A 27,428-nucleotide genomic window follows, 5' to 3' on the forward strand; every position below is an offset into this window, starting at 1 on the left:
TTATCAGCCAATAGAAGCTCCCAGGCCCTTAGTCTCTACATACACACAGTTTTACACCAGGTTTCCATAACAACCTAACAATTTTTCTTCCCTGCTGTAAATCAGCTTTAAAGAGGCAGGGTGCTGTGGAGGTCACACTTCAGGGGCAGGTAGGATGGCCATTCAGGCCACCCTCAAAAGACTCACTTGGAAAGCCCGCCTCCAGGATCCCACTAAGCCACGGCCCCTGGTTAAGCCCCTTCCCCCTAACTGTGCAGCCGAAAATGAAAAAATGAAGGTAAAAATCTACTTTTGTCAGCTGCAGGGGTGGGTGGGAGGGAAGTCATTGTTAAGGGGGCGGGGTGAGTCATTGTTAAGGGGGCGGGGTGTTGTGAAGGTCACATTTTAAGGGAAAAGAGCTTTGTAGAGGTCACTGTTAAGGGGACGGGTTATTATGGAAATCACTGTTAACGAGATGGGGTACTGTGGAGGTCACTAATAAAGGGGCAGCCGCTGTAGAGGTCACCTGTTAAAGGGGCGGGGTACTGTAGATGTCACTGTTATAGTGGATACTGTTTATCTTTTAACAAGACACAAATATTAAATGAAATAGATTAAATATACCCGTGCGAAGCCGGGTCCTGCTAGTTTGATATAAAAAAGAATAAAAAATGCACCAAAAGAGCGAAGGAGCCATAACATCTTTGAAATGAAGATACATTCATAACAAAAGATAGATTTTTTTTACAAGTGAAAATCATACACATTTGAGAAAAGCTAATTTATACAAGCTGAATTTCAAGGGTCAATTTACAGTGTCGGGTGAATTTTTTCCTCTCAGAGGAAGTAGGAGTATTGCATTTGTAAAAGCAATCTTTCATAAAATTGAAATACTAGAAACTGGAGTTACATCTTGCAACTAAAATTTGATTTAAAGAAGTAAATAAAATTTTGTAACTACTAGGTTTTCCTCCTTCCACAGTACTATTGAACTACACGGCTTACATATTGTGGTACGGAGAGAACATCAAGGAAGGAAGGCACTGTTGACAAACTGGCTACTTACAAAACCAATATTGGTTTGCATTCAAAATAAAATCTATTACTGTCATGCTTTGAGAAAATGTGTAGACTGTGGAAGATTGGTCGGTGTGGAATGTCTTCATTGCTGCTGCAACCAGCTCCAGTCCATGCTCTAAACAGATGAACAAATAAATACTATATTAGTAAAATAACATATCATAAAATATCATATCCTACTCTCAAAGAATAGTTTGGTATACTACTAAATTATTTGTGGCCTCTTTTTGTATCTTTTTTTTCTTACAATTTAAGGGGGAAAAAATTTGATTACATAAATGGAACTTGAAGGATTTGTGTAATCTCACCCTCTAGTGGCATATCGCTAGGATATGCCACCAATGTCAGATACTTACAGGTCCCACTTCTGGGACCTGCTACTCTCTCCAGAATGGACCCCCTGAAAGTAAAGGAGAGAGTCTATTCACTTCTATGGTCCTGACAGAAATGGCTGAGCTAACGGCTCTGCTATTTTCTGAAGTCCCATAGAAGTGAATTGAGAGCGCACTGCGCATTCTCAGCTAACTCTACATTCACCTCTATGGGACTGTCAAAAACAACAGAGTCAAAGCTAGGCTATTTTCAAAACTCCCACAGAAGCAAATAGATTATGCCTTCTGCTGCACTCTCCGTTGCTATCAGGGGCCCATTCTGGAGATAGGAACAGGTCCCGAAGGCGAGACCCGCACCTATATGACATTGGGGGCATATCGCTAGGAGACTTATCTGTGTCTGAGATAAGACACACCCTTTAAATCTATAACTGGGAATAGTTCCCATATCCCTGAAAGCTTTGAGAACAACCGGCATTGCTTGCAAATGGATATAAGACAACCTCTGGGAACGCCCGATGAAATATGAATAATATGTTATCAAATGAATGCATCCCTTTTCATGCCAAACTATATTAAAGGGGTATTCCCATATTAAATATTTATTGCATATCTAAAGGATGTTTTGTATCTTTTTCAATGATTTTTGATACATTTATGTTCTTGAAGGAGTGGCACCTTCTAGTGTGAATGCACTCCTATTATCTGGGGAGTATTTTTGCGTACTTTTGCCCCGCCTAGCCCATAGGTGACCTTAAGTGGTACATATAAATGTGCATGATACTCCTCTCATTGGTTGCTTGATGCACACACAGGTAACTAGGAGCAGCACACTATATGTGCAGGGTCTGCTCTCCTGAATATAGATGCCCAAGGGCATAAATAGGTTTAGAGGGGCGCTTGCCTGGCTGAGACACACCTAGGCGAGGGTAGGTGGGCACAGATGTGTTTTGATCAAAATATATTGGCTAAGAGTCTCAGATTTTATCATACCAGAATGAGAGCTTAGTCCATATATAATGTCTGCATCTATTGTGTTAGTACATTATTTTACGTGATTTTTTCCATATCTACATACAGGATGTGACTAATTGCACATTCACACGACTGTGGCACGGCTGTGCCAATGTGCTTCCGGGTCTGTGCCTCCACACTGCAAAAGATAGAATATGAAGTCAACGGGTCCGCACCGTGATGAAGAGTTCACATGGCCGATGCCTGTGTTTTGGGGACCGGCATTTTTGGTCCATAACATGGGCACAGCAGCACCACGGTCATGCCTTTTAGAGCCACGACTTTTCCTTTCACATAGAAATGACAGATTGTTTATTTGCGGTACAAATTATATTTTTAATGGTACCATTTTAATTCACCATATGTTGTCAATGGGGATGGGGAACAAAATTCTTAATGAATTTATGACGGATGGGCGATAAAGCTGGCACTTGCTGCGTATAGAGCGGTTCAGTTCATGAGCACACTCCATACATACTCTACGCACTAACGATTTACAGATATTTTGTGGTATAATGATTAAAGAGGATGTCTCATCTCAGACAATGGGACAATATCGCATATGCCCCCATTGTCTTATATCTCCTAAACAGAGCCCCTCAAAGTGCTGACTGGAGGACCACCTGTCTGGCCACCACCAAGCAATTTCCCCATAGTAGTGAATGGGACCGCACCGTGCATGACAATTCACTTCTATGGGCCCAATGGAAAAATAGCTGAGCCAGTGCTCGGCGGCCCCATAGAAATGAATGGAGGTCGCAGTGTGCCCTCCACCACTTTCGGGGCTCCGTTCTCGATGTATCCTAGCGATATGCCCCCATTGTATGAGATAAGACATTGTTTTAGATGAGATAAGACGCAGGTCCTGATGGCCCTAGAGAACGCAGCATCCATATGGTTGCTGGATGCCACATCCAGGTGGTGATTGGTGGGATTATGGAAACAACCCATAGCTTGTACCACTAGCTTGGCTGTTTCCATAACCCCGGTTAGCGCTACATTTAATTGCTGCCCAGATGTGCAGCCACTGATGGGCTTCAGAGGTGAACTCAACTTTAGGCCAATCCCATATAGCCATACATTTCCCCAAACTTTTAGTGCAGAGAATGTTACCCATTTCAGAGATTATCTTAATGTCCTCTATTAGGCCACAGACAATAGATGGAATTTAACTGACTCCAACCAATGCCACAGCCATGGCCAATACTTCAGCTGTGACCCAGAAAAGCAGCATTCAGGTAGGTAAAACGTTTTGGGCACAACAGTGTGGTTTAAAGGCGATTTTGTTTTGTTTAACAGGAGTTACACTGAAACTAGACGTAACTTTTTACAACACAGTTTCTAGTAAGCAACTGTAAATCTTTATGCCAGTAGAAACAATGTAAACCCAGTATTCCACTTCCTAAGTTGCAAAAAAAATAAAAAATGATTATAATATATATACAGTGCCTTGCAAATGTATTCACCCTATTGACTTTTTTCGGCTTTTTTTACATTACAGTCTTAAGTTCAATGTTTTGTTAATCTGAATTTTATGTGATGGATCAGAACACAATAGTCCAAGTTGGTGAAGTGAAATGAGAAAAATATATAAATAAAACTATTGTTTAGAAATAGAAAATAGAAAACAGAAAATTGGCATGTGCGTATGTATTCACCGCCTTTGTTAGGAAGCACATAAAAAGCTCTGGTGCAACCAATTACCTTCAGAAGTCACATAATTAGTGAAATTAGGTCCACCTGTGTGCAATGTAAGGGTCCCATGATCTGTCATTACATATACACACCTTATTTTGAAAGGCCCCAGAGGTTGCAACACCTAAGCAAGATGCATAACTAACCAAACACTGCCATGAAGAGCAAGGAAGTCTCCAAACAAGTAAGGGACAATGTTGTAGAGATGTACAAGTCAGGGTTAGGTTATGAAAAAAAAAAAAAAATCCAAATCTTTGATGATGCCCAGGAGCACCATCAAATCTATCATAACCAAATGGAAAGAACATGGCACAACAGCAAACCTGCCAAGAGATGGCTTCCCACCAAAACTCACGGACCAGGCAAGGAGGGCATTAATCAGATAGGCAGCACATTGTGAGATTGTGAAAAGGCATGTGAGAGACTCCCAAAATGTATGGAGGAAGGTGCTCTGGTCCGAGGAGACTAAAATTGAACTTTTTGGCCAAACAAAACGCTATGTCTGGCGCAAACCCAACACATCACATCACCCAAAGAACACCATCCCCACAGTGAAACATGGTGGTGGCAGCATCATGCTGTGGGGATGTTTTTCAGCAGCTGGGACTGGGAAACTGGTCAGAGTTGAGGGAATGGTGCCAAATACAGGGATATTCTTGAGAAAAACCTGTACCACTCTGTGCGTGATTTGCAGCTAGGACGGAGGTTCACCTTAAAGCAGGACAATGACACCAAACACACTGCTAAAGCAGCACTTCAGTGGTTTAAAGGATAACTGTCACATTTACAGGGATCTCAAGTCTCCAGGACGTTCAGGGAGTCTCCCGCTATTAGATAGCGGCTCCCTGACGCCCGCATGTGAAACAATATATCCCGGAAAGGTTAACTCGCAGTAAACCTTTCCGGCAACCTGTAGCAGCGTCGCCTTCTCGGCGCGTGCGCACAGTGCAAGAAGAAGCCGATGCCAGCAGTCTGCAACGGAGCATCAGGCTGAGCCTGTGCGCACGCGCGGGATCTCAAAGCAGGACCTCCCCTGCTTGGGCACCTTAATTCAATGATTGACAGGTTATTAAAACCCGTTTTTCTGCAGAATAAAGCCACAAATAGCTTTTATAAGGCCACCTTAGAAATCAGAATTCTACCCTGGACAAGAGCATATGTTTAGCTCACAGGGCTTATAGGTGGAGACAGAATCCCTTTAATCATATACATAAATATGATCGTTTGGGGCAGGGTAATGAGCCCAGTCCTCCACACCATAGAGCAAAGTGTGCAGATACTGCATACGTTTTGAAAATGTAATGAAAAGTTGGTGAAAAAAAGAAAAGAAAACCTCCCGGAAATGAGTTTTTGCAGGTTGGGATGTCTGCATTTAGACCCTAATTTCAATTTTCATATATGTAGTTACTAATAACATGATATTCCAGAATCAGTTACTATTAGACTGACTTGCCCCATATTTAATAAGATTCAGCTCTTAGCAACCAGTCTGCATAATACTGCAATTTCACTATTCAGTTAAGATGGCTGCCACTGCCCTCACCTTGAGGCTAATCCCGCCTGCCCTCACTAGCTAGTGACAATAGCACCCCAAAAGTGTCAGTTACCAGAGCCCTCCCCCTAAAGGGTTAATCTCCTGCAGCACAAAGGGGTTCTCTTACCACATGTTGCTTTCATTTATACACTGAGCAGATGGCAGATCTCCCTTCCCTGTCGTGCGCTGCTTCAACTCTGCATTCTCCAGCTCTGCTGAGTGAGGGAGCGTCTGCCAAGCGCAGGGACAGGGAGAAGTGCACACAGCCCAGGCACTGTTATCAGCTGCTGGGGAGGACCTGGCTTTAATCATTTACTTACAGTCCCTGGCTGTCTGTAATCTGACCATGCACGCAGCGTGCTTCTGCGTCCTCCGTTCTTCAACAGATAGACAGACCATGCCTATCAACCCTATTTTAAGCACTGGTAGAAGTAGGCAGTACAGGGAACAAAAATGTGGAATTAAGGGGTAATTGAATACACAGTGAAAAGTTGAAATAGGGCCACCAAGGTGATATAAAATACCAGAGTTATCCTTTAAAGGGGAAACGTGTAAATGTGTTGGAATGGCCTAGTCAAAGTCCAGATCTCAATCCAATAGAAAATCTGTGGTAAGACTTAAAGAGGACCTTTCACCGATCCTGACATTGTGAACTAAGTATACAGATCTCACTGCACTTACTATTATCCTTGGGCGCCGCCCTGTTCTCCTGCTATGCCGTCCGGTATCTTCGTTCACTAAGTTATAGTAGGCAGAGTCTGCCCTTGTTCTGCTGTAGCACTGGCCCATCGCAGCGCAGAGCTCACAGCCTGGGAGGTTATTTTCTCCCAGGCTGTGAGCTCTGTGATGCGATTGGCCAGTGCTACAGCAGAACAAGGGCAGACTCCGCCTACTATAACTTAATGAACGAAGATACCGGACGGCATAGCAGGAGAACAGAGCGGCGCCCAGGTATAACAGTAAGTTCAGTGAGATCCCCGGGCGCCGCTCTCCAGGTCTGTATACTTAGTTCACAATGTCAGGATCGGTGAAAGGTCCTCTTTAAAGATTGCTGTTCACAAGTGCACACCATCCAACTTGAAGGAGCTGGAGCAGTTTTGCAAGGAGGAATGGGCAAAAATCCCAGTGGTAAGATGTGGAAAGCTCATAGAGACTTATCCAAAGCAACTTGGAGCTGTAATTGCCACATAAGGTGGCTCTACAAAGTATTTACTCGGGGGGAAGGGGGGGTTTGAATAGTCATGCTTTTTCTGTTATTTTCTCCTATTTGTGGTTTGCTTCACACAAAAAACAAAACAAACAAAACATCATCTTCAAAAGTTGTGGGCATGTTCTGTAAATTAAATGATGCAAATCGTCATACAATCCATGTTAATTCCAGGTTGTGAGGCCCCAAAACATGAAAAAAGTCAAGGGGGGGGGGGGGGGGGGTGAATACATATATATATATTTACATATATACACATACACACACAAAATTATATAATATACATACACAGGGTTATACACGAACACACACTTACAATTAAGCTTCTTTCTTGTTCCATTGTGCTTTCCATGATCAAAGTGCTGAGCTGCTTCTGATAAAACAGGTTTTCATCTATGGCGCGTTTAAAGGTCTCTCTGAAAATTGTATTTAATAGTTATTGTACATGTTTAAATAATAGGACTTTACAACTAATACATATTCGCAATTATCGAATGCAAAAATAGCAAGTGTTCAAAGAAGTTAAGACTACATACAGTCGTGGCCAAAAGTTTTGAGAATGACACAAATATTAGTTTTCACAAAGTTTGCTGCTAAACTGCTTTTAGATCTTTGTTTCAGTTGTTTCTGTGATGTAGTGAAATATAATTACACGCACTTCATACGTTTCAAAGGCTTTTATCGACAATTACATGACATTTATGCAGAGTCAATATTTGCAGTGTTGGCCCTTCTTTTTCAGGACCTCTGCAATTCGACTGGGCATGCTCTCAATCAACTTCTAGGCCAATTCCTGACTGATAACAACCCATTCTTTCATAATCACTTCTTGGAGTTTGTCAGAATTAGTGGGTTTTTGTTTGTCCACCCGCCTCTTGAGGATTGACCACAAGTTCTCAATGGGATTAAGATCTGGGGAGTTTCCAGGCCATGGACCCAAAATGTCAAAGTTTTGGTCCCCGAGCCACTTAGTTATCACTTTTGCCTTATGGCACGGTGCTCCATCGTGCTGGAAAATGCATTGTTCTTCGCCAAACTGTTGTTAGATTGAAGAAGTTGCTGTTGGAGGGTGTTTTGGTACCATTCTTTATTCATGGCTATGTTTTTGGGCAAAATTGTGAGTGAGCCCACTCCCTTGGATGAGAAGCAACCCCACACATGAATGGTCTCAGGATGCTTTACTGTTGGCATGACACAGGACTGATGGTAGCACTCACCTTTTCTTCTCAGGACAAGCCTTTTTCCTGATGCCCCAAATAATCGGAAAGAGGCTTAAGAGGCTTCATTGGAGAATATGACTTTGCCCTAGTCCTCAGCAGTCCATTCACTATATTTTCTGCAGAAGATCAATCTGTCCCTGTCCCTTTTTTTTGGAGAGAAGTGGCTTCTTTGCTGCCCTTCTTGACACCAGGCCATCTTCCAAAAGTCTTCGCCTCACTGTGCGTGCAGATGCGCTCACACCTGCCTGCTGCCATTCCTGAGCAAGCTCTGCACTGGTGGCACTCCGATCCCGCAGCTGAATCCTCTTTAGGAGACTATCCTGGCTCTTGCTGGACTTTCTTGGACGCCCTGAAGCCTTCTTAACAAGAATTGAACCTCTTTCCTTGAAGTTCTTGATGGTCCTATAAATTGTTGATTGAGGTGCAATCTTAGTAGCCACAATATCCTTGCCTGTATAGCCATTTTTATGCAATGCAATGATGGCTGCACGCGTTTCTTTGCAGGTCACCATGGTTAACAATGGAAGAACAATGATTTCAAGCATCACCCTCCTTTTAACAGGTCAAGTCTGCCATTTTAACCCAATCAGCCCGACAATGATCTCCAGCCTTGTGCTCGACAACATTCTCACCTGAGTTAACAAGACGATTACTGAAATGATCTCAGCAGGTCCTTTAATGACAGCAGTGGAAAGTTTTTTGGGGGATTAAGTTAATTTTCATGGCAAAGAAGGACTATGCAATTCATCTGATCACTCTTCATAACATTCTGGAGTATATGCAAATTGCTATTATAAAAACTTAAGCAGCAACTTTTCCAATTTCCAATATTTATGTAATTCTCAAAACTTTTGGCCATGACTGTATACTGTACAAACATTATATGCGATATATAATGCACCATACTTGTTCTTGTCTTTTGAGATCAGCATAGATGAAAGTGCCTGTGGGGAAGGGTCTGACCAGCCTGACGTACGAGGAGTACTGGATGTTTCTAAACTGGAAGGTCCCAGAGAGCGCGCAGAGCTCTGTGTCTAAAAAGAAAGACAACTGTGTGATTTTTATACCAACAGAATACGCAAATGGGATATTTGCAATATTTGTGACAATTTATATGGAACATCCCGAAATCCTTATCTCCAGTTAGTGAAGGTTAATAAAACACATTACCTATAATGGGGTCTGAAGGTGATCTGGCTGAAACCTGGCAAATGGTTTGTGGGTGGACGATTCACAGCATTCTATGACGGAACTGACTGCCTCTCTCCACATTGACATATCTATAAACGACCGTATTTTTCGCCCTACAAGATTCTTCCCGCCCCAAAAAAATAGCACTGCGTCTTATGGGGCGGAATTTACACTGATACACCGCTGCCGCACTGCTGTTTTGTAATGGCAGCGGGGCTTGATGCAGTTACTGTATTCTATTACACCGGGCCCCACTCACTGTAGTAATCATATAGGCAATGTTGAAAAGTAGAATTACTCTCCAATCCAGCCTGTAGTACTTACTACAATCTTCCATAGCAGGCAGGAGGCGGCAGCATAACTCACTACATCACGCGCCTGCTCTTCCCACTTTACGAATGAAGCAGGCGGCGTGTGACGTAGTGAGTTACGCTGCCAGCGCCCGGCCTCCTGCCTGCTACAGAAGTTAGTAGTAAGTACTACAGGCTGGATTGGAGAGTAATTCTACAGTTTAACATTGCCTATATGATTACTACAGTGAGTGGGGCCCAGTGTAATAGAATACAGTGACTGCACCGGGCTCCGCTGCCATTACAAAATAAGATGCCGACCCCCACCCCCTGAATTGGGGGTCATTCACTACACAGGGACACTGTTATTGGGATGGGGGGGGAGGAGGGAATCTGAGGATGACACATAGCATAAGATGCTGTGTCGCGTCCTCCACAGATGCCCCCCTAGCAGTGTCGCGTCCTCCACAGATGCCCCCCTAGCAGTGTCGCGTCCTCCACAGATGCCTCCAAAACAGCGCGTCCTCCACAGATGCCCCCAAAACAGCGCGTCCTCCACAGATGCCCCCAAAACAGCGCGTCCTCCACAGATGCCCCCAAAACAGCGCGTCCTCCACAGATGCCCCCAAAACAGCGCGTCCTCCACAGATGCCCCCAAAACAGCGCGTCATTCACAGATGCCCCCAAAACAGCACCATTAGTTCAAAACCCACTAAAAGCACACCTTTTGGTTCAAAATATTTTTTTTCTTATTTACCTAAAAAACCTAGGTGCGTCTTATGGGCCGGTGTGTCTTATAGGGCGAAACATACGGTATATTACACATACATACACACACTGCTCACAAAAAGTTAGGGATATTTGGCTTTCAGGTGAAATTTATGGAAAATATAATATCACTGTAGAGTGAACTTTTTACATCATTAGGCCTCATGCACACGACGCTTCAGGTTAGAAAACTGTGTACATGACTGTCCCCTGCTGCCTGGCAGGTGCTGTCAGGCAGCAGGGGGCAGACCCCCCCCCCCCCCTGTTTTTAACTCATTGGTGTCCAGTGGGCCCCCCCTCCCTCCCCTGTAGTTAACTCGTTGGTGGCCAGTGGGCCCTCTCCCCTCCCTCCCCCTCCTAATTAAAATCGCCCCCCCCCCCTATCATTGGTGGCAGTGGAGAGTACCGATCGGAGTCCCAGTGTAATCGCTGGGGCTCCGATCGGTAACCATGGCAACCTGGACACTACTGCAGTCCCGGTTGCCATGGTTACTTAGCAATTTGTATACTTACCTGCAAGCAGCGATGTCTGTGACCGGCCGGGAGCTCCTCCTACTGGTAAGTGACAGGTCTGTGCTATAGGCAATGCGCCGCACAGACCTTTCACTTACCAGTAGGAGGAGCTCCCGGCCGGTCACAGACATCGCAGCTCGCAGTTAAGTATGAAGCTTCTACAAATTGCTAAGCAACCGGGACTGCAGTAGCGTCCCGGTTGCCATGGTTACCGATCGGAGCCCCAGCGATTACACTGGGACTCCGATCGGTACTCTCCACTGCCACCAATGATGGGGGGGGGGGGGGCGATTTTAATTAGGAGGGGGAGGGAGGGGAGAGGGCCCACTGGCCACCAACGAGTTAACTACAGGGGAGGGAGGGGGGGCCCACTGGACACCAATGAGTTAACTACAGGGGAGGGAGGGGGGGCCCACTGGACACCAATGAGTTAACTACAGGGGAGGGAGGGGGGGCCCACTGGACACCAATGAGTTAACTACAGGGGAGGGAGGGGGGGCCCACTGGACACCAATGAGTTAACTACAGGGGAGGGAGGGGGGGCCCACTGGACACCAATGAGATAACTACAGGGGAGGGAGGGGGGGGGGCGGCCGCACTGGCCACCAATGAGTTAAAAACAGGGGGCAGTCATGTACACAGTTTTTCAGTATATTCTAACCTGAAGCGTCCCCATCACCATGGGAACGCCTCTGTGTTAGAATGTACTGTCGGATCTGAGTTTCACGATGTAGCTCATATCCGACAGTATATTCTAACAGAGGCGTTCCCATGGTGATGGGGACGCTTCAAGTTAAAATATACCATCGGATTGGAGAAAACTCCAATCCGATGGTATAAAAGAACTCCAGACTTTACATTGAAAGTCAATGGGGACGGATCAGTTTGAAACGGCACCATATTGTGTCAACGTCAAACGGATCCGTCCCCGTTGACTTGCATTGTAATTCAGGACGGATCCGTTTGGCTCCGCACGGCCAGGCGGACACCAAAACGACTTTTTTTTCATGTCCGTGGATCCTCCAGAAATCAAGGAAGACCCACGGACGAAAAAACTGTCACAGATCACGGACACCGTTTTTGCGGACCGTGAAAAAATACTGTTGTGTGCATGAGGCCTTAAATTAGGGCATCTAAATAGAAGCATGCAATGGTGATTTCTTCATCTCAAAACTATTATTGAAACTAAAGCCAACAACAGTGGTGGTTATACCCCCACAAAAAAAATTAAATGTCACAATAAGTCATGTGGCCTTGAGCATCAATTACAGTTTGACAACGATGCCTCATGCTGCTCACAAGTAGACTTATTGTCTGCTGAGACATGGCATCCCACGCTGACACACTAAGCTCAGTGGCCACTTCAAGCTGGATGATCTCAGATGGAAGCGTTGCAACGGCAAGGTACTGTTCATAAATTTTTAGGTGTTGTCTTGGTCTCATGATGTCAAAATGTGAAAAGCATGATGAGGAGGACTGTTTAAATACAAATTCAAATTGAACCAGGAAATGTATTGTGCGATTCATGGATCAAACACCTGTTATGAATTTTGCCCCCTTATTAACCCTTTCATGACCAAGGGTCATTGATGCCCCAATGTCCAGGTCAAAATTTACAAATCTGACATGCGTCACTTTATGTGGTAATAGCTTTGGAACACTTTTACTTATCCACGCCATTCTGAGATTGTTTTCTCGTGACACATTGTACTTCATGACAGTCATAAATTTGAGTCAATATATATCACCTTTATTTATGAAAAAATCCCATATTTACCCAAAAATTGTAAAAATTTGCAATTTTCTAAACTTCAATTTCTCTGCTTCGAAAACAGAAAGTGATACCTCATAAAATATTTATTACATAACATTCCCCATATGTCTACTTTATGTTGGCATCATTTTGGAAATGTTATTTTATTTTTTTAGGACGTTAGAGGCTTAGAAGTTTAGAAGCAATTCTTAAAATTTTTAAGAAAATTTCCAAAACCCACTTTTTAAGGACCAGTTCAGCTCTGAAGTCACTTTGTGGGGCTTACATAGTGGAAACCCCCATAAATGACCCAATTATGGAAACTACACCCCTCAAGTTACTTAAAACCAATTTTACAAACGTTATTAACCCTTTAGGTGTTCCACAAGAATTAAAGGAAAATGGAGATTAAATTTCTAGATTTCACTTTTTTAGCAGATTTTCTATTTTATTAATTTTTTTTCTTTAACACATTAACTGTTAACAGCCAAACAAAACTCAATATTTATTACTCTGATTCTGCGGTTTACAGAAACACCCCACATGTGGTCGTAAACTGCTGTACGGGCACACGGCAGGGCGCAGAAGGAAAGGAATGCCATACGGTTTTTGGAAGGCAGATTTTGCTGGATTGGTTTTCTGAACGCCATATGTTTTTTATTTTTCTACCGATCGTCTTGTGCAGGGGCTCATTTTTTGCAGAAAGAGTTGAGGTTTTTATTGGTACCATTTTTGGGTACATAGGATTTTTTGATCATTCATTATTACACTTTATGGGACAAGGTGGCCAAAAATTGGCTGTTTTGGAACAGTTTTTTTTTTTTTTTTTTACAGCGTTCATCTGAGGGGTTAGGTCATGTGACAGTTTTATAGCGCAGATCGTTACGGACGTGGCAATACCCAATATGTATACCTTTTCTTATTTATTTAAGTTTTACACAATAATAACATTTCTGAAACCCAAAAAATGATGTTTTAGTGTCTCCATAGTCTGAGAGCCATAGCTTTTTATTTTTTGGGTGATTGTCTTAAATATGGGCTAATTTTTTGTGGGATTAGGTAACGGTTTGATTGGTACTATTTTGGGGTATATACGCCTTTTTTGATCGCTTGGTGTTGCACTTTTTGTGATGTAAGGTTACAAAAATGGCTTATTTTTTTACACCGTTTTTATTTTTTATGGTGTTTATTGGACGGTGTTGATGATGTGATATATTTATAGAGATGGTCGTTACGGACGCGGTGACACCCAATATGTGTGGTTTTTTTTTGTTTTGTTTTTTTATAGGAAAAGGAAATTTATTTTTCTTGAAGATCCAGTGGGGCTGATGGTTGTACTATACTTTGCAATGCTCTTGCATTGCAAAGTATAATACAATCAGTAGGTGGCAGCACTGGACGCCTATGCCATGGCAACCGGACGCCTTTGCAAAGCGTCCGGTTGCCATGGCAACCATCGGGCGCTGCGATCGCAGCAGCCCTGATGGTTGAGAGAGAGGGAGCCCTCTCCCTCTATTAACCCTATGGATGCCGCTACTGCGGCATCTATTGGGTTACAGCAGTGTCAGCATAGAGCTGACACACGCTGCTGATGGCGGCGGCTCAGGAATGGAGCCGCCGCCATCACACACAGAAGGGGGACCGCATCGGGGGCAGGGGACGGGGCATCGCTGGAAACTGGGGAGAGGAGAGGGGGGCAGCATTTCATTACCTACAGGAAGGGGCTGCAGGAAGGGGCGGACCGCATCGGGAGGAAGTAGCAGAAGATGGACAAGAAGGGGGCGCAGGTCGGGGCAGGAGGGGGCGGACCGCATGGGGGGGGGGGGGCAGGACAAGAACGGGGCACAGATCGGGGGCTTCAAGGGGGCACGGGGGCTTCAGGACACATTACCGATTTCAGGCTCTGATCTGCAGAGCGCAGATCAGAGCCTGAAACCGGCATTTTTTTCACACAGCGATCCGATTAGTTAGTCTGCACAGACTAACCAATCGGATCGATTGCCGGCAAGGGGCCACTCTGATTGGTCCCTTGCCGGCATTACTGCACTGTATGCTGTCCGTGACAGCAGCAGTGCAGGGACAGAAGCTTTAATCCAAGCGCTTTGCAGCGCTTGGATTAAAGAGCTGCCAGAACGTTTATATACGTGGTAGCTGCACGGGGTATGTGCAGCTATCACGTATATATACAGATTGCAGTCGTGAAGGGGTTAATAATATACCAAAATTACATTATAGAAATAAAAAACATAAGGGACAGATTATGCAGGAGAGAATATGGAAACAATGTGTGTCCCCTAAGAGGAAGCGACGGCGAAACGTACGTTGGGGTGGTGTGTCTCCTGATCGCTGGTTGGTATCCCCACAGTTGTGTCCATGTATGTGTATGCTATTAGGTTGCTCAAGAGTAATAGTGTGTTGGGGACTTGTGAGCATTCCCAGCTGGGGGTGCAGGCACTTGTCTCTATTACACAGCTAGGCATTGTGCCCTCTGAGTTTGAGTGTTATTGATGGATGTTGCGTGGGTGTAGGATTCGGGCAGGGTTTGTTACTTAACATCAAATTATAACCATCATGGTTATTGCCTTTGTGTCCTTACCAGTTCAATGTAATCGGGACACACACATTGTTTCCATATTCTCTCCTGCATAATCTGTCCCTTATGGGTTTTATTGTTTCTATAATGTAATTATGGTATATAATTATGGTATATAATAAAATATATTTTGAATAGGTGTACTTTCAAATTGGTGTTTGTTGTTGCATCATCACACATAATTGGCCACGATTTGTTTATGTTGGAGTTGATCCTTATTAGTAAACAGCAAGTTGTGCAAAAAGTGCTGAAATATAGAAGAGCTAGACACATGCACTCAAAAGAAATTCCCATTGTAGGTGCGTTTAAAATAATATTAAAAATAAATAAAAAAATCTGGAAATCACATTGTATGATTTTTTAAGAATTTATTTGTCTTATGCTGAACATAAGTATTTGAACACCTGAGAAACAGCAAGAATTCTGGCTCTCAAAGACCGGTTACTGTGCCTTTAAAAAGTCCACCTCTACTCCACTCATTAATCTAACTTCGTAGCACCTGTCTGAGCTCTTTAAAGATACCTGTCCACCCCACAGTCAGACGCCAACTACTACCATGGGCAACACCAAAGAGCTGTCAAAAGACACCAGACACAAAATTGTGGACCTCCACAAGGCTTGAAAGGGCTACGGGGCAATTGCCAAGAAGCTGGGTCAAAATAGATCAACTGTTGGAGCAAACATTAGAAAATGGAAGAGGCTAAAGATGACTGTCAGTCTCCCTCGGACTGGGGCTCCATGCAAGATCTCACCTCGTGGGGTATTACTGATAGGAAAGGTGAGGAATCGGCCAAGAACTACAAGGGAGGAGCTGGTCAATGACATGAAGAGAGCTGGGACCACAGTTTCAAAGGTCACTGTCAGTAGAACACTACGCCGTCATGGTTTCAAATCATGCATTGCACGGAAGGTTCCCCTGCTCAAGTCATCACATGTCCAGGCCCATCTGAAGTCTGCCAATGACCATCTGGATGATCCAGAGGAGAAATGGGAGAAAGTCATGTGGTCAGATGAGACCAAAGTAGAACTTTTTGGTCTAAACTTCACTCGTGTTTGGAGGAAAAAGAAGGATGAGTTGCATCCCAAGAACACCATCCCTACTGTGAAGCATGGGGATGGTAACATCATGCTTTGGGGGTGGTTTTCTGTGAAGGGGACAGGACAACTGCACTGTATTAAGGAGAGGATGAATGGGGTGATTTATTGTGAGATTTTGAGAAACAACCTCCTTTGCTCAGTCAGAGCATTGAAGATGGGTCGTGGCTGGGTCTTCCAACATGACAAACGACCTGAAGCACACAGCCAGGATAATCAAGGAGTGGCTCTGTAAGAAGCATATCAAGGTTCTGGAGTGGCCTAGCCAATCTCCAGATCTAAATCCACTAAAGAATCTTTGGACGGAGCTGAAACTCTGTGTTGCTCAGCAACAGCCCCGAAACCTGACAGATCTAGTGGAGATCTGTGTGGAGGAGTGGGCCAAAATCCCTGTTGCAGTGTGTGCAAACCTGGTCAAGAACTACAGGAAACGTTTGTCATCTGTAATTGCAAACAAAGGCTTCTGTACCAAATATTAACACTGATTTTCTCAGGTGTTCAAATACTTATGTTCAGCAGTGCAAGACAAATACATTCTTTAAAAATCATACAATGTTATTTCCTGAATTTTTTTATTTTTATTCCGTCTCTGAGTGGGAATACACCTACAATGTGAATTTCAGACCCCTCCACGATTTCTAAGGTGGAGAACTTGCAAAATCACAGGGTGTTCAAATACTTCTGTGCCTCACTGTATATATACACATACACACACACACACACACACACACATGTAGAGAGGCAGTGATCGCAGCAGTAGTCAGTGTGGAGCTTGTCTCCACAATTAAGTAAAAACAGAAGTCAGTAATTAAGGTATATTCCAAAAAAAGGGTCAGTATCACTTCCCCTATACATAAAAAAAAATTATAATAAAGTTACGCTTTAAAAGGTTGAACACTGACTTCTAGGATAGTGCCCTTACATCTGATTTGCATACCCTCTTCCCAGAGAAGCATAGCCTGGCCTATAAGACTTCTCATTCCGATCCAAAAGGATATATAATAATAATTGTGGGGATCTAGTTAATCCAACATTTTTAAAGTATTCTGTACATAAGATATAAATGCTTGTGGCTGTAAAATCCCTTTAATGGGGTTTTCTAGGATTTTAATACTGAAGATCTATCCTCAGGCTAGGCCATCAATATCTGTTTGGCCAGAGTCTGGACACCTTGCACCCCTGCCATTCAGCTGTTTCCGAGTAGGACTACACCACTTTGTTTGTTCCCATTCATTTTTAAAAAGTTTGCAGGGTGCCAAAAACAATTCAAGACTGGACCATTTTCCCTACTTCCAGACTGGGCGCAATTTTTTTTATAGTTTTTATTTTTTTTAAGTACATGCTTCTAATTTTTTTCTCATTCAGTTATGTAAATAAATTTTGCGTCTTTTTTCAGTAATACACAGGGCTCTATTTTTATGTCAATTTTATTTTTGTTTCTTCTTTAAAATTTTTATAACCAGGAAAATGCAATGTTGTATTTTTTGTTAATTGAGCAAACTAAAATATATATATTTTTTATTATGTTCACTTTTCATAATGGTCATTTTGAAATATGGAATGTATGTATATTTTGTTTCTCCTTTAACTGGAGTTGACATATTAGCCCCAGTTATAAGGGCGATTCCAGCTCACATAGTGGTTGTACAGGATTGTAGACTCAGCAGCTCGCACAAACTGCCAGCACCCCGTGTATCACAGAACCACTGTGACCATAGGAGCAATACGGAATTCAGCAATGATGTCCCTGCCTTCTCTATGGGATGCCTTGCTGTAACGTATAGCCGCCTCCCTGCTCTGAGGTCTCTGCAAGAAAATTTGGGCTGACCGCCCAGACACATGGAGTCAGCCGGTAGTAGGCAAGTGAATAAGGTAATGTATTTTACTGTTTAATTACAATAGTTTTCTTAACTACTCCTGACATGTCTCTATTATTAAAAAAAATTGTATTCCAGGTGAAATAGCAATTCTGTAGCATCTATTATGACACTATGTTGTGCCATTCCTCTATAATCCCTACTAAAAGTATATGAATGAATTTTTAAATTCCAGTTAGGATTGTTTCCCTACACAGTTTGCCAGTGGCAGCAATGACTGAGCAGTTTGAAATTGTGCAGGAACACAGCCCCAACTGATAACACCCAGTTGACAATTGATAAAATTCTAGTGGGAATAACAGAGGGCCCAGAACTAAATAAAGTTATAAGAATGGATGCTCGATAATTATTTAATGTGGAATACTATTGTCAATAGTACTGACAGGGCATCTTTAAGCATAAACAATGAATCAAGGCCTATGTTAATGTGTCAGATTTAAAATTTTCATATGGCAAAATGGTATGGGACTTGTAAATAATTAAAAACAAACAAACTTGAATTCACCTTCATGAGCCCCCTTCAAATCCAGCGCCGCTATATGTGCTTCTCCTCCGGTCTGCAGCCATGATATGTTGTTATTGATGCGGTAGTGTTGTCCCATATACCACTGCAGCCAAATCACTGGTCTGTTGTATGGCTAGAGACCATTGAGGCCAGAGATTGGCTGCAGCGGTATAGGGAATGTTACTGTTGCAGCCACAACAATATGCTACATCAGCAGTCTGGAGGAGATCGGGAAATGGCGTGACTGGATTGTAAGTGGACTTGTGAAGGAGAGTACAAATGTATTTATTATTATTCCCAGCCCCACAGAAATTAATCGTAACAACATTTTAAACTGGACAATCCCTTTAAGAGTTTGTTAACTGAAATATAAATGTTTCATACATCTCTGTACACAAGGAGTCTGCTGTATATGGCTCAAAATGAACATTATGGAGCATTCACACGACCATAAGCGTTTTGCGGTCCGCAAAACACGGATACCGGCCGTGGGCGTTCCGCATTTTGCGGACCGCATCTGGCCGGCGCTTCATAGAGAATGCCTATTCTTGTCCGCAACCGCGGACAAGAATAGGAACTGCTCTATCATTTTTGCGGGCACACAGAACGGAACAACGGATGCGGACAGCACACGGTGTGCTGGCCGCATCTTTTGCGGCCCCATTAAATGAATGGGTCTGCACCAGTTCTGGAAATTTGCGGAACAGATGCGGGTCCATTTATACGGTCGTGTGAAGGCTCCCTTAAAGTCCATGTCAGTGTGATTAGCTTTTAAATGGAATAGAAAGGATAAGAAAACCTCTAAAAAAAAGATGGTGACCACTTTAATAGCCTTTAAATGAGTGGATTGGACTGGAAGAGTAGCAGAGTGCTTCCATTAAGTCATGAAAATACTTACACAAGCTATTTTCAGTAGGTGCCAGATCTCCCTCTGCCGTTTGGCCTGCATCTGCATGAGCGAATTGTCTGCTTCCTTTATGTTATTCACAGTCATCTCAATTTGAGGCAGTAAATCAATAATTTTCTGCTTACAGCCTAGAAGTCGACTAGAGACAATATATATGGATCAGATTAGAAGATGAAAGAGGAAAAACAACTGTCTATATTTATTAACTGCTGGATATCAGATGAATGGCATCAAAGAGTATATCTTATATTTAGGCTTCCATAGTAGAACACAATCTAAGTCAACTCATAACAAATACCTTAAATGTCCAAAAAGCTCCTTCAGAACTTTATCTTGGCCCTGAACCGTAAGTACAATTGTTTTAACCATCTCTGTACTATCACTGTATGCATTATCTGCAAAAAAAAATAAAAAGAAATCGATTCTTATTTCTCACTCGTAAGTGGAGGTTTACACTGTAGCCTGTAACTGACATACTGTACCTGGGGCCCGTGGCTTCAATTGCTTGTATAATTCTATAGCCTTTTGTTCCCTGAGGAAGAGGAAAACAAACATCACATCTGCAGACATGGTTTAGGCACATTAGGCAATTCGGAAGTAAGTGGCCTACACCACTCCAAGGTTTTGCCATGATGTATACTTGGTTCTTTGACTATACTTCTGTTTCCAATGGACCCAATAACTAAACTACATAGAAACTGTCACATTGTATTTTGCTTTAATCAAATACCCATTGCATACAGATGCATTCTAATTTCCAATTAAAATTATGCAATGTGTGCTGCCATTTTTAATATGAAAATGGGCAGGCTCATGTCTCAGGTTTAGCCTTGGTATTGTGGCAGCAATTCCGGCAGAGAACAGCTTGCCAGAATTCCCCAGATCCAGCACTGCTAAATGCAACCGAAACGCCCGCCAGCCCCATTAATCAATCAGGCAAATATGCAAAGAATCAGCCTGATGAAAACTATTGTGGTTTGTGTCCGGTCGATTCCCGTCATTCTCTGCTGGAATTGGTGGCCGGATCACAGTGTCGCAGATGTGAAAGTAACCTTACACATTATTTATATATTTTTTTATAACATGGACAATTCCTGACAAATAGTTTTCATCAAGTGACCAACACTAAACCTAACATTTTCTACATTATAAAACAATCCAAGTTTACTGTTCCTTACCTGTAATACTGTTTTTCAACCCATTTTAACCAATCCCTATGCATATGTCTCAACAGTTCTTGTGCTTCTATCCAGAGGCTGCAGGGAAACATCTGAGGATATATCCAGATCAGGAGCCTGGATCTTGGTTAATGTGGCATGATAGATGCCATCTATCATGCCACATTAACCAAAATCCAGGCTCCTGATCTGGATATATCCTCAGCTGTTTCCCTGCAGCCTCTGGATAGAAGCACAGGAGCTGTTTTGCAGTAACCTGGCATGACCACTACACACTGAGAGAACCTGTGCTTTTACCTAAGTTCATAGTGCCAATTCCATTGCCAGAAGCTGCAAGGAACAGCTGATCGGTCAGGGTGTCTGACCTCCACCAAAGAGGATATTGATGATGTAGCCTGAGTATCGGTCATCATCGGGGCCCAGAAAAGCCCTTTAATCCTGATCACTCTGTATACAAACACTGCATGATGAACCTATGCATAAACATAAAAAAAAAAAAAAAGAGACAATTCTTACAAGTGCTCCATGACATCGCCCTGTCTGCGAGCATATGGACTCCGCTGCAGTTCAACAATCTCTGTGTGAAGGCCCATTATTTGGTCATCTAGGAAGGAGATTTCTCCAGCCTGCAAGTACATAATGATATTACAAAGAAAATGTGTCTCATTAACTGGTATATAGAGACGGTACGAATGCACAGTAATGATGGTTACCCAAACCCAGCGAAAACACCAATAACTGATTGTCCCAATTACACCGGCCCTCAAGTACACACCAGTCACACTCACCCCTTTGTATTGCACATTCAAAAATAAAAATTCATTCAGGGTATCCAAATGTAAGAAAATCATGATACAAATATTAATAAACCTGATCTTTCAATACAATAAACCGTGGGGCCCTCCTGCCCACTACTAGTAACTGTTCACTCAGCATGGCCCTACTATATAAAAATTCTTAACTTCCAGATAATATTTCAGTGTCACAGTTAATGAGAATATCCATTTTTGTCCTTAACGTAAAAACAACACTTCTGATGTTCTGAATGTATTTCCTATCCTATGTGCTTCATTCATATGGTTTCTGCAACCGTCCAGTTGTTCGGCAATTCAGTCCTACGCTAAGTCCTGGTGGTATCTAAATATGTGGAAAAGTCGACTGAAGGCCAGGTCTGCAGTCTTCTGCACAACCTACATCACTGTACAGTGATCACATCACCTACATCACTGTGCAATGCACTCCTGGAAGATGTAGCTGTTTGATGGTCACGTCTGACGAGCAGCCATCTCATCCACAGAAAGTGAAAAGACCAGAGCTTAAAGAGGGCTGAGAAAGGCCACTGCTAAAAGCGATGCCCATAGTGTTGTGACATTATGATGTTTTTTTTTTTATGTATATCTAAAATAAGAGTGGGTTTAACACTATCAATGTTCTGGACTAGTTCTTCATTTGGATGATGACTTGAGGAGCCAACAAGCCTCTCCTCTGCACTATAATATAACTGAGATTTACCCTAACGATTCACAGTGCCACATAACTAATGACAACCATCTGGTTATACATTATGACGTTATCACAAGACCTAGATTTTTCCTACCATGGTTCCAGAGACTTGTTCTATCAGAACTATTTTGCACTATTAGTAAAATTTCCAGTGAACTCTTTATTGCTTTTACTATAGTGGCATTTTACCCACTGAAGTTGTGTAAAGCAAGTGCAATGTCTCCTCCACAGTATGGGGAGGAGCAGTCACTGATGCCATCTCTCATCCCCATACAGATTTGTTGTTTACCGGCAACAGACAGCTGTATAACCACTTTAACCCCGCTAGCTAAAACCCCCTTAATGACCAGGCCACTTTTTACACTTCTGCACTACACTACTTTCACCGTTTATTGCTCGGTCATGCAACTTACCACCCAAATGAATTTTACCTCCTTTTCTTCTCACTAATAGAGCTTTCATTTGGTGGTATTTCATTGCTGCTGACATTTTTACTTTTTTTGTTATTAATCGAAATTTGACGATTTTTTTTGCCAAAAAATTACATTTTTCACTTTCAGCTGTAAAATTTTGCAAAAAAAACGACATCCATATATAAATTTTTCGCTAAATTTATTGTTCTACATGTCTTTGATAAAAAAAAAATGTTTGGGCAAAAAAAAAAAATAATGGTTTGGGTAAAAGTTATAGCGTTTACAAACTATGGTACAAAAATGTGAATTTCCGCTTTTTGAAGCAGCTCTGACTTTCTGAGCACCTGTCATGTTTCCTGAGGTTCTACAATGCCCGGACAGTAGAAAACCCCACAAATTACCCCATTTCGGAAAGTAGACACCCTAAGGTATTCGCTGATGGGCATAGTGAGTTCATAGAACTTTTTATTTTTTGTCACAAGTTAGCAGGAAAATGATGATTTTTAATTTAATTTTTTTCTTACAAAGTCTCATATTCCACTAACTTGCGACAAAAAATAAAAAATTCTAGGAACTCGCCATGCCCCTCACGGAATACCTTGGGGTGTCTTCTTTCCAAAATGGGTCACTTGTGGCGTAGTTATACTGCCCTGGCAATTTAGGGGCCCAAATGTGTGAGAAGTACTTTGCAATCAAAATGTGTAAAAAATGGCCTGCGAAATCCGAAAGGTGCTCTTTGGAATATGTGCCCCTTTGCCCACCTAGGCTGCAATAAAGTGTCACACATCTGGTATCGCCGTACTCAGGAGAAGTTGGGGAATGTGTTTTGGGGTGTCATTTTACATATACCCATGCTGGGTGAGATAAATATCTTGGCAAAAGACAACTTTTCCAATTTTTTTATACAAAGTTGGCATTTGACCAAGATATTTATCTCACCCAGCATGACACCCCAAAACACATTCCCCAACTTCTCCTGAGTACGGCGATACCAGATGTGTCACACTTTTTTGCAGCCAAGGTGGGCAAAGGGGCACATATTCCAAAGTGCACCTTTCGGATTTCGCAGGCCATTTTTTACACATTTTGATTGCAAAGTACTTCTCACACATTTGGGCCCCTAAATTGCCAGGGCAGTATAACTACGCCACAAGTGACCCCATTTTGGAAAGAAGACACCCCAAGGTATTCCGTGAGGGGCATGGCAAGTTCCTAGAATTTTTTATTTTTTGTCACAAGTTAGCGGAAAATGATGATTTTATTTAATTTTTTTTTCCTTACAAAGTCTCATATTACACTAACTTGCGACAAAAAATTCTAGGAATTCTCCATGCCCCTCACGGAATACCTTGGGGTGTCTTCTTTCCAAAATGGGGTCACTTGTGGCGTAGTTATACTGCCCTGGCAATTTAGGAGCCCAAATGTGTGAGAAGTACTTTGCAATCAAAATGTGCAAAAAATGGCCTGCGAAATCCGAAAGGTGCTCTTTGGAATGTGTGCCCCTTTGCCCACCTTGGCTGCAATAAAGTGTCACACATCTGGTATCGCCGTACTCAGAAGAAGTTGGGGAATGTATTTTGGGGTGTCTTTTTACATATACCCATGCTGGGTGAGAGAAATATCTTGGCAAAAGACAACTTTTCCCATTTTGTTTTATACAAAGTTGGCATTTGACCAAGATATTTATCTCACCCAGCATGGGTATATGTAAAATGACACGCCAAAACACATTGCCCAACTTCTCCTGAGTACGGCGATACCACATGTGTGACACTTTTTTGCAGCCTAGATGCGCAAAGCGGCCCAAATTCCTTTTAGGCTGTATTCACACGTCCGCAATGTGTTTTGCGGAAACACGGAGACACGGATCCGCAAAACACGGAAAGCGGCAATGTGCTTTCCGCATTTTGCGGACCGCACATTGCCGACATAATAGAATATGCCTGTTCTTGTCCGCAATTGCGGACAAGAATAGGACATGTTCTATATTTTTGCGGAAACGGAAGCACGGATGCGGAAGTGCGGATCCGCAAATGTGGATGCGGACAGCACATTCCGTCCCCATAGAGAATGAATGGGTCCGCACCCTTTCCGCAAAATTGCGGAAAGGATGCGGACCCATTTTGCGGACGTGTGAATGGAGCCTTAGGAGGGCATTTTTAGACATTTGGATCCCAGACGACTTCTAACGCTTTCGGGCCCCTAACATGCCAGGGCAGTATAAATACCCCACATGTGACCCCATTTTGGAAAGAAGACACCCCAAGGTATTCCGTGAGGGGCATGGTGAGTTTCTAGAATTTTTTTTTTTTTTTGGGCACAAGTTAGCGGAAATTGATTTTTTTTGTATTTTCTCACAAAGTCTCCCTTTCCGCTAACTTGGGACAAAAATTTCAATCTTTCATGGACTCAATATGCCCCTCACGGAATACCTTGGGGTGTCTTCTTTCTGAAATGGGGTCACATGTGGGGTATTTATACTGCCCTGGCATTTTAGGGGCCCTAAAGCGTGAGAAGAAGTCTGGAATATAAATGTCTAAAAATTTTTACGCATTTGGATTCCGTGAGGGGTATGGTGAGTTCATGTGAGATTTTATTTTTTGACACAAGTTAGTGGAATATGAGACTTAGTAAGAAAAAACAAAAACAAAAAAAAAATTCAGCTAACTCGGGCCAAAAAAAATTTCTGAATGGAGCCTTACAGGGGGTGATCAATGACAGGGGGGTGATCAGGGAGTCTATATGGGGTGATCACCCCCCTGTAATGCTCCATTCAGACCGCTGTATGATTTTTTTACGGATCCGCAAAACGCATACGGACGTCTGAATGGAGCTTTACAGGGGGGTGATAAATGACAGGGGGGTGATCAGGGAGTCTATATGGGTGATCACCCCCCTGTAAGGCTCCATTCAGACGTCTGTATGTGTTTTGCGGATCCGATCCATGTATCAGTGGATCCGTAAAAATCATACGGACGTCTGAATGGAGCCTTACAGGGGGGTGATCAATGACAGGGAAGTGATCAGGAAGTCTATATGCGTGATCACCCCCTTGTCATTGATCACCCCCCTGTAAGGCTCCATTCAGACGTCCGTATGCGTTTTGCGGATCCGATCCATGTATCCGTAAAAATCATACGGACCTCTGAATGGAGCCTTACAGGGGGGTGATCAATGACAGGGGGGTGATCAGGGAGTCTATATGGGGTGATCAGTGGTTCATAAAGGGTTAATAAGTGACAGGGGGGGGTGTAGTGTAGTGGTGTTTGGTGCTACTTTACTGAGCTGCCTGTGTCCTCTGGTGGTCGATCCAAACAAAAGGGACCACCAGAGGACCAGGTAGCAGGTATATTAGACACTGTTATCAAAACAGCGTCTAATATACCTGTTAGGGGTTAAAAGAAAATCACATCTCCAGCCTGCCAGCGAGCGATCGCCGCTGGCAGGCTGGAGATCCACTCGCTTACCTTCCGTTCCTGTGAGCGCGCGCGCCTGTGTGCGCGCGTTCACAGGAAATCTCTGCTATCGCGAGATGACACACGGATGCGTCCAGGAGGAATGAATCAACCACCTTCCGGACGCATCCGTGCATTAGGCGGTCGGGAGGTGGTTAAAAACAGCATGATCTGCTGCCGGCAAACGATGATTTAAAGGGAGTCTGTCACCACATTTGAGCATATTAGACTGATCAAATAGCGTTATATGTGCCACCGAGAACTTAAAAACGGTACCTTTGTTGCATCTAATGGAGTTTTCTTTCAGGCAAAAATGAACTTTTAAGATTCTGTAAATGCGCCCTCTCAAGTGCCCCGGGAGGTGTCTCAATCGTCCGAGCCCCAGGCAGCACCTCCTCAACGGCTCATAACCCTGCCCTCCGTGTGCCTCTGCCCGTCCGTTTACTCTCCTCCTCTCTCCTTTTCCACTGCGCCCGCTACGAATTTGACCGCGCAGCCGCAGTGGAAAAGGAGAGAGGAGGAGAGTAAATGGGCGGGCAGAGGCACACGGAGGGCGGGGTTATGAGCCGTTGAGGAGGTGCTGCCTGGGGCTCGGATGATTGAGACGCTGCCCTGGGCACTTGAGAGGGCGCATTTACAGAATCTTAAAAGTTCATTTTTGGCTGAAAGAAAACTCCATTAGATACAACAAAGGTACCGTTTTTAAGTTCTCTGTGGCACATATAACGCTATTTGATCAGTCTAATATGCTCAAATGTGGTGACAGACTCCCTTTAAGTGCCTGTACAAACAAGCATATTACCCGTCGGACAAGCGTTTTGCTCTTCATCGGCTAATTGGTGGCAATTTTACACCACCAGATATGAATGCTCAATAGCGATTTTCTTGTGGATTCTTAGCCTTTGTAAAGGGGCCTTTAGTCACTAGCAGCACAGATTGGATATGGTCAGCCTGGGCAGGGACACACTTTCAACTGGTATCACTAAGACCTTTATTGCAGACTGTTGCAATTCATTCATAAATTTCTAGTAGGGGTAACAGAGGAATAACACAACAAAGTCATAAGCATAGAATTGTTATTACAAGAGGGATGAATCTAGTTACTAAAACAGACATGTCAGGAGAGGTAACAGGTCCTCTTACCTTTGCACAACCAACTGCTCGATCTTCCATCTCTTTCCAGGCTCTCAACATCTTTTCAGATGCTAGAAGACAAAATAATATTCACAAAATAAAAATTGCATATATACCGTATTTTTCGCTTTATAAGGCGCACTCCCCCCCCCCCCCCAAAAAAAAAGGGAAATGGCCCTGCGTCTTATAAAG

The 27,428-nt window shown here is 43.2% G+C and overlaps 1 protein-coding gene across 1 annotated transcript in view; it reads right to left on the reverse strand.

Annotated features, from left to right (window-relative positions):
• Positions 1-438: 438 nt before the first annotated feature.
• CHUK (component of inhibitor of nuclear factor kappa B kinase complex) overlaps positions 439-27,428 on the reverse strand; it is a 125,962-nt gene continuing 98,972 nt past the window's right edge. The window contains exons 14-21 of the mRNA XM_044296216.1: positions 27,246-27,307; positions 21,248-21,357; positions 20,036-20,085; positions 19,852-19,948; positions 19,545-19,692; positions 8,968-9,095; positions 7,158-7,257; positions 439-1,174 (exon numbers count right to left, since the gene is read on the reverse strand). Coding sequence (XP_044152151.1) covers positions 1,142-1,174; positions 7,158-7,257; positions 8,968-9,095; positions 19,545-19,692; positions 19,852-19,948; positions 20,036-20,085; positions 21,248-21,357; positions 27,246-27,307 — 728 coding nt within the window. The 3' untranslated portion in view covers positions 439-1,141. The remainder of the gene's footprint in view (positions 1,175-7,157; positions 7,258-8,967; positions 9,096-19,544; positions 19,693-19,851; positions 19,949-20,035; positions 20,086-21,247; positions 21,358-27,245; positions 27,308-27,428) is intronic.

The sequence above is a fragment of the Bufo gargarizans genome, chromosome 6 (genome assembly GCF_014858855.1).
Source record: "Bufo gargarizans isolate SCDJY-AF-19 chromosome 6, ASM1485885v1, whole genome shotgun sequence".
Taxonomy (NCBI): Eukaryota; Metazoa; Chordata; class Amphibia; order Anura; family Bufonidae; genus Bufo; species Bufo gargarizans.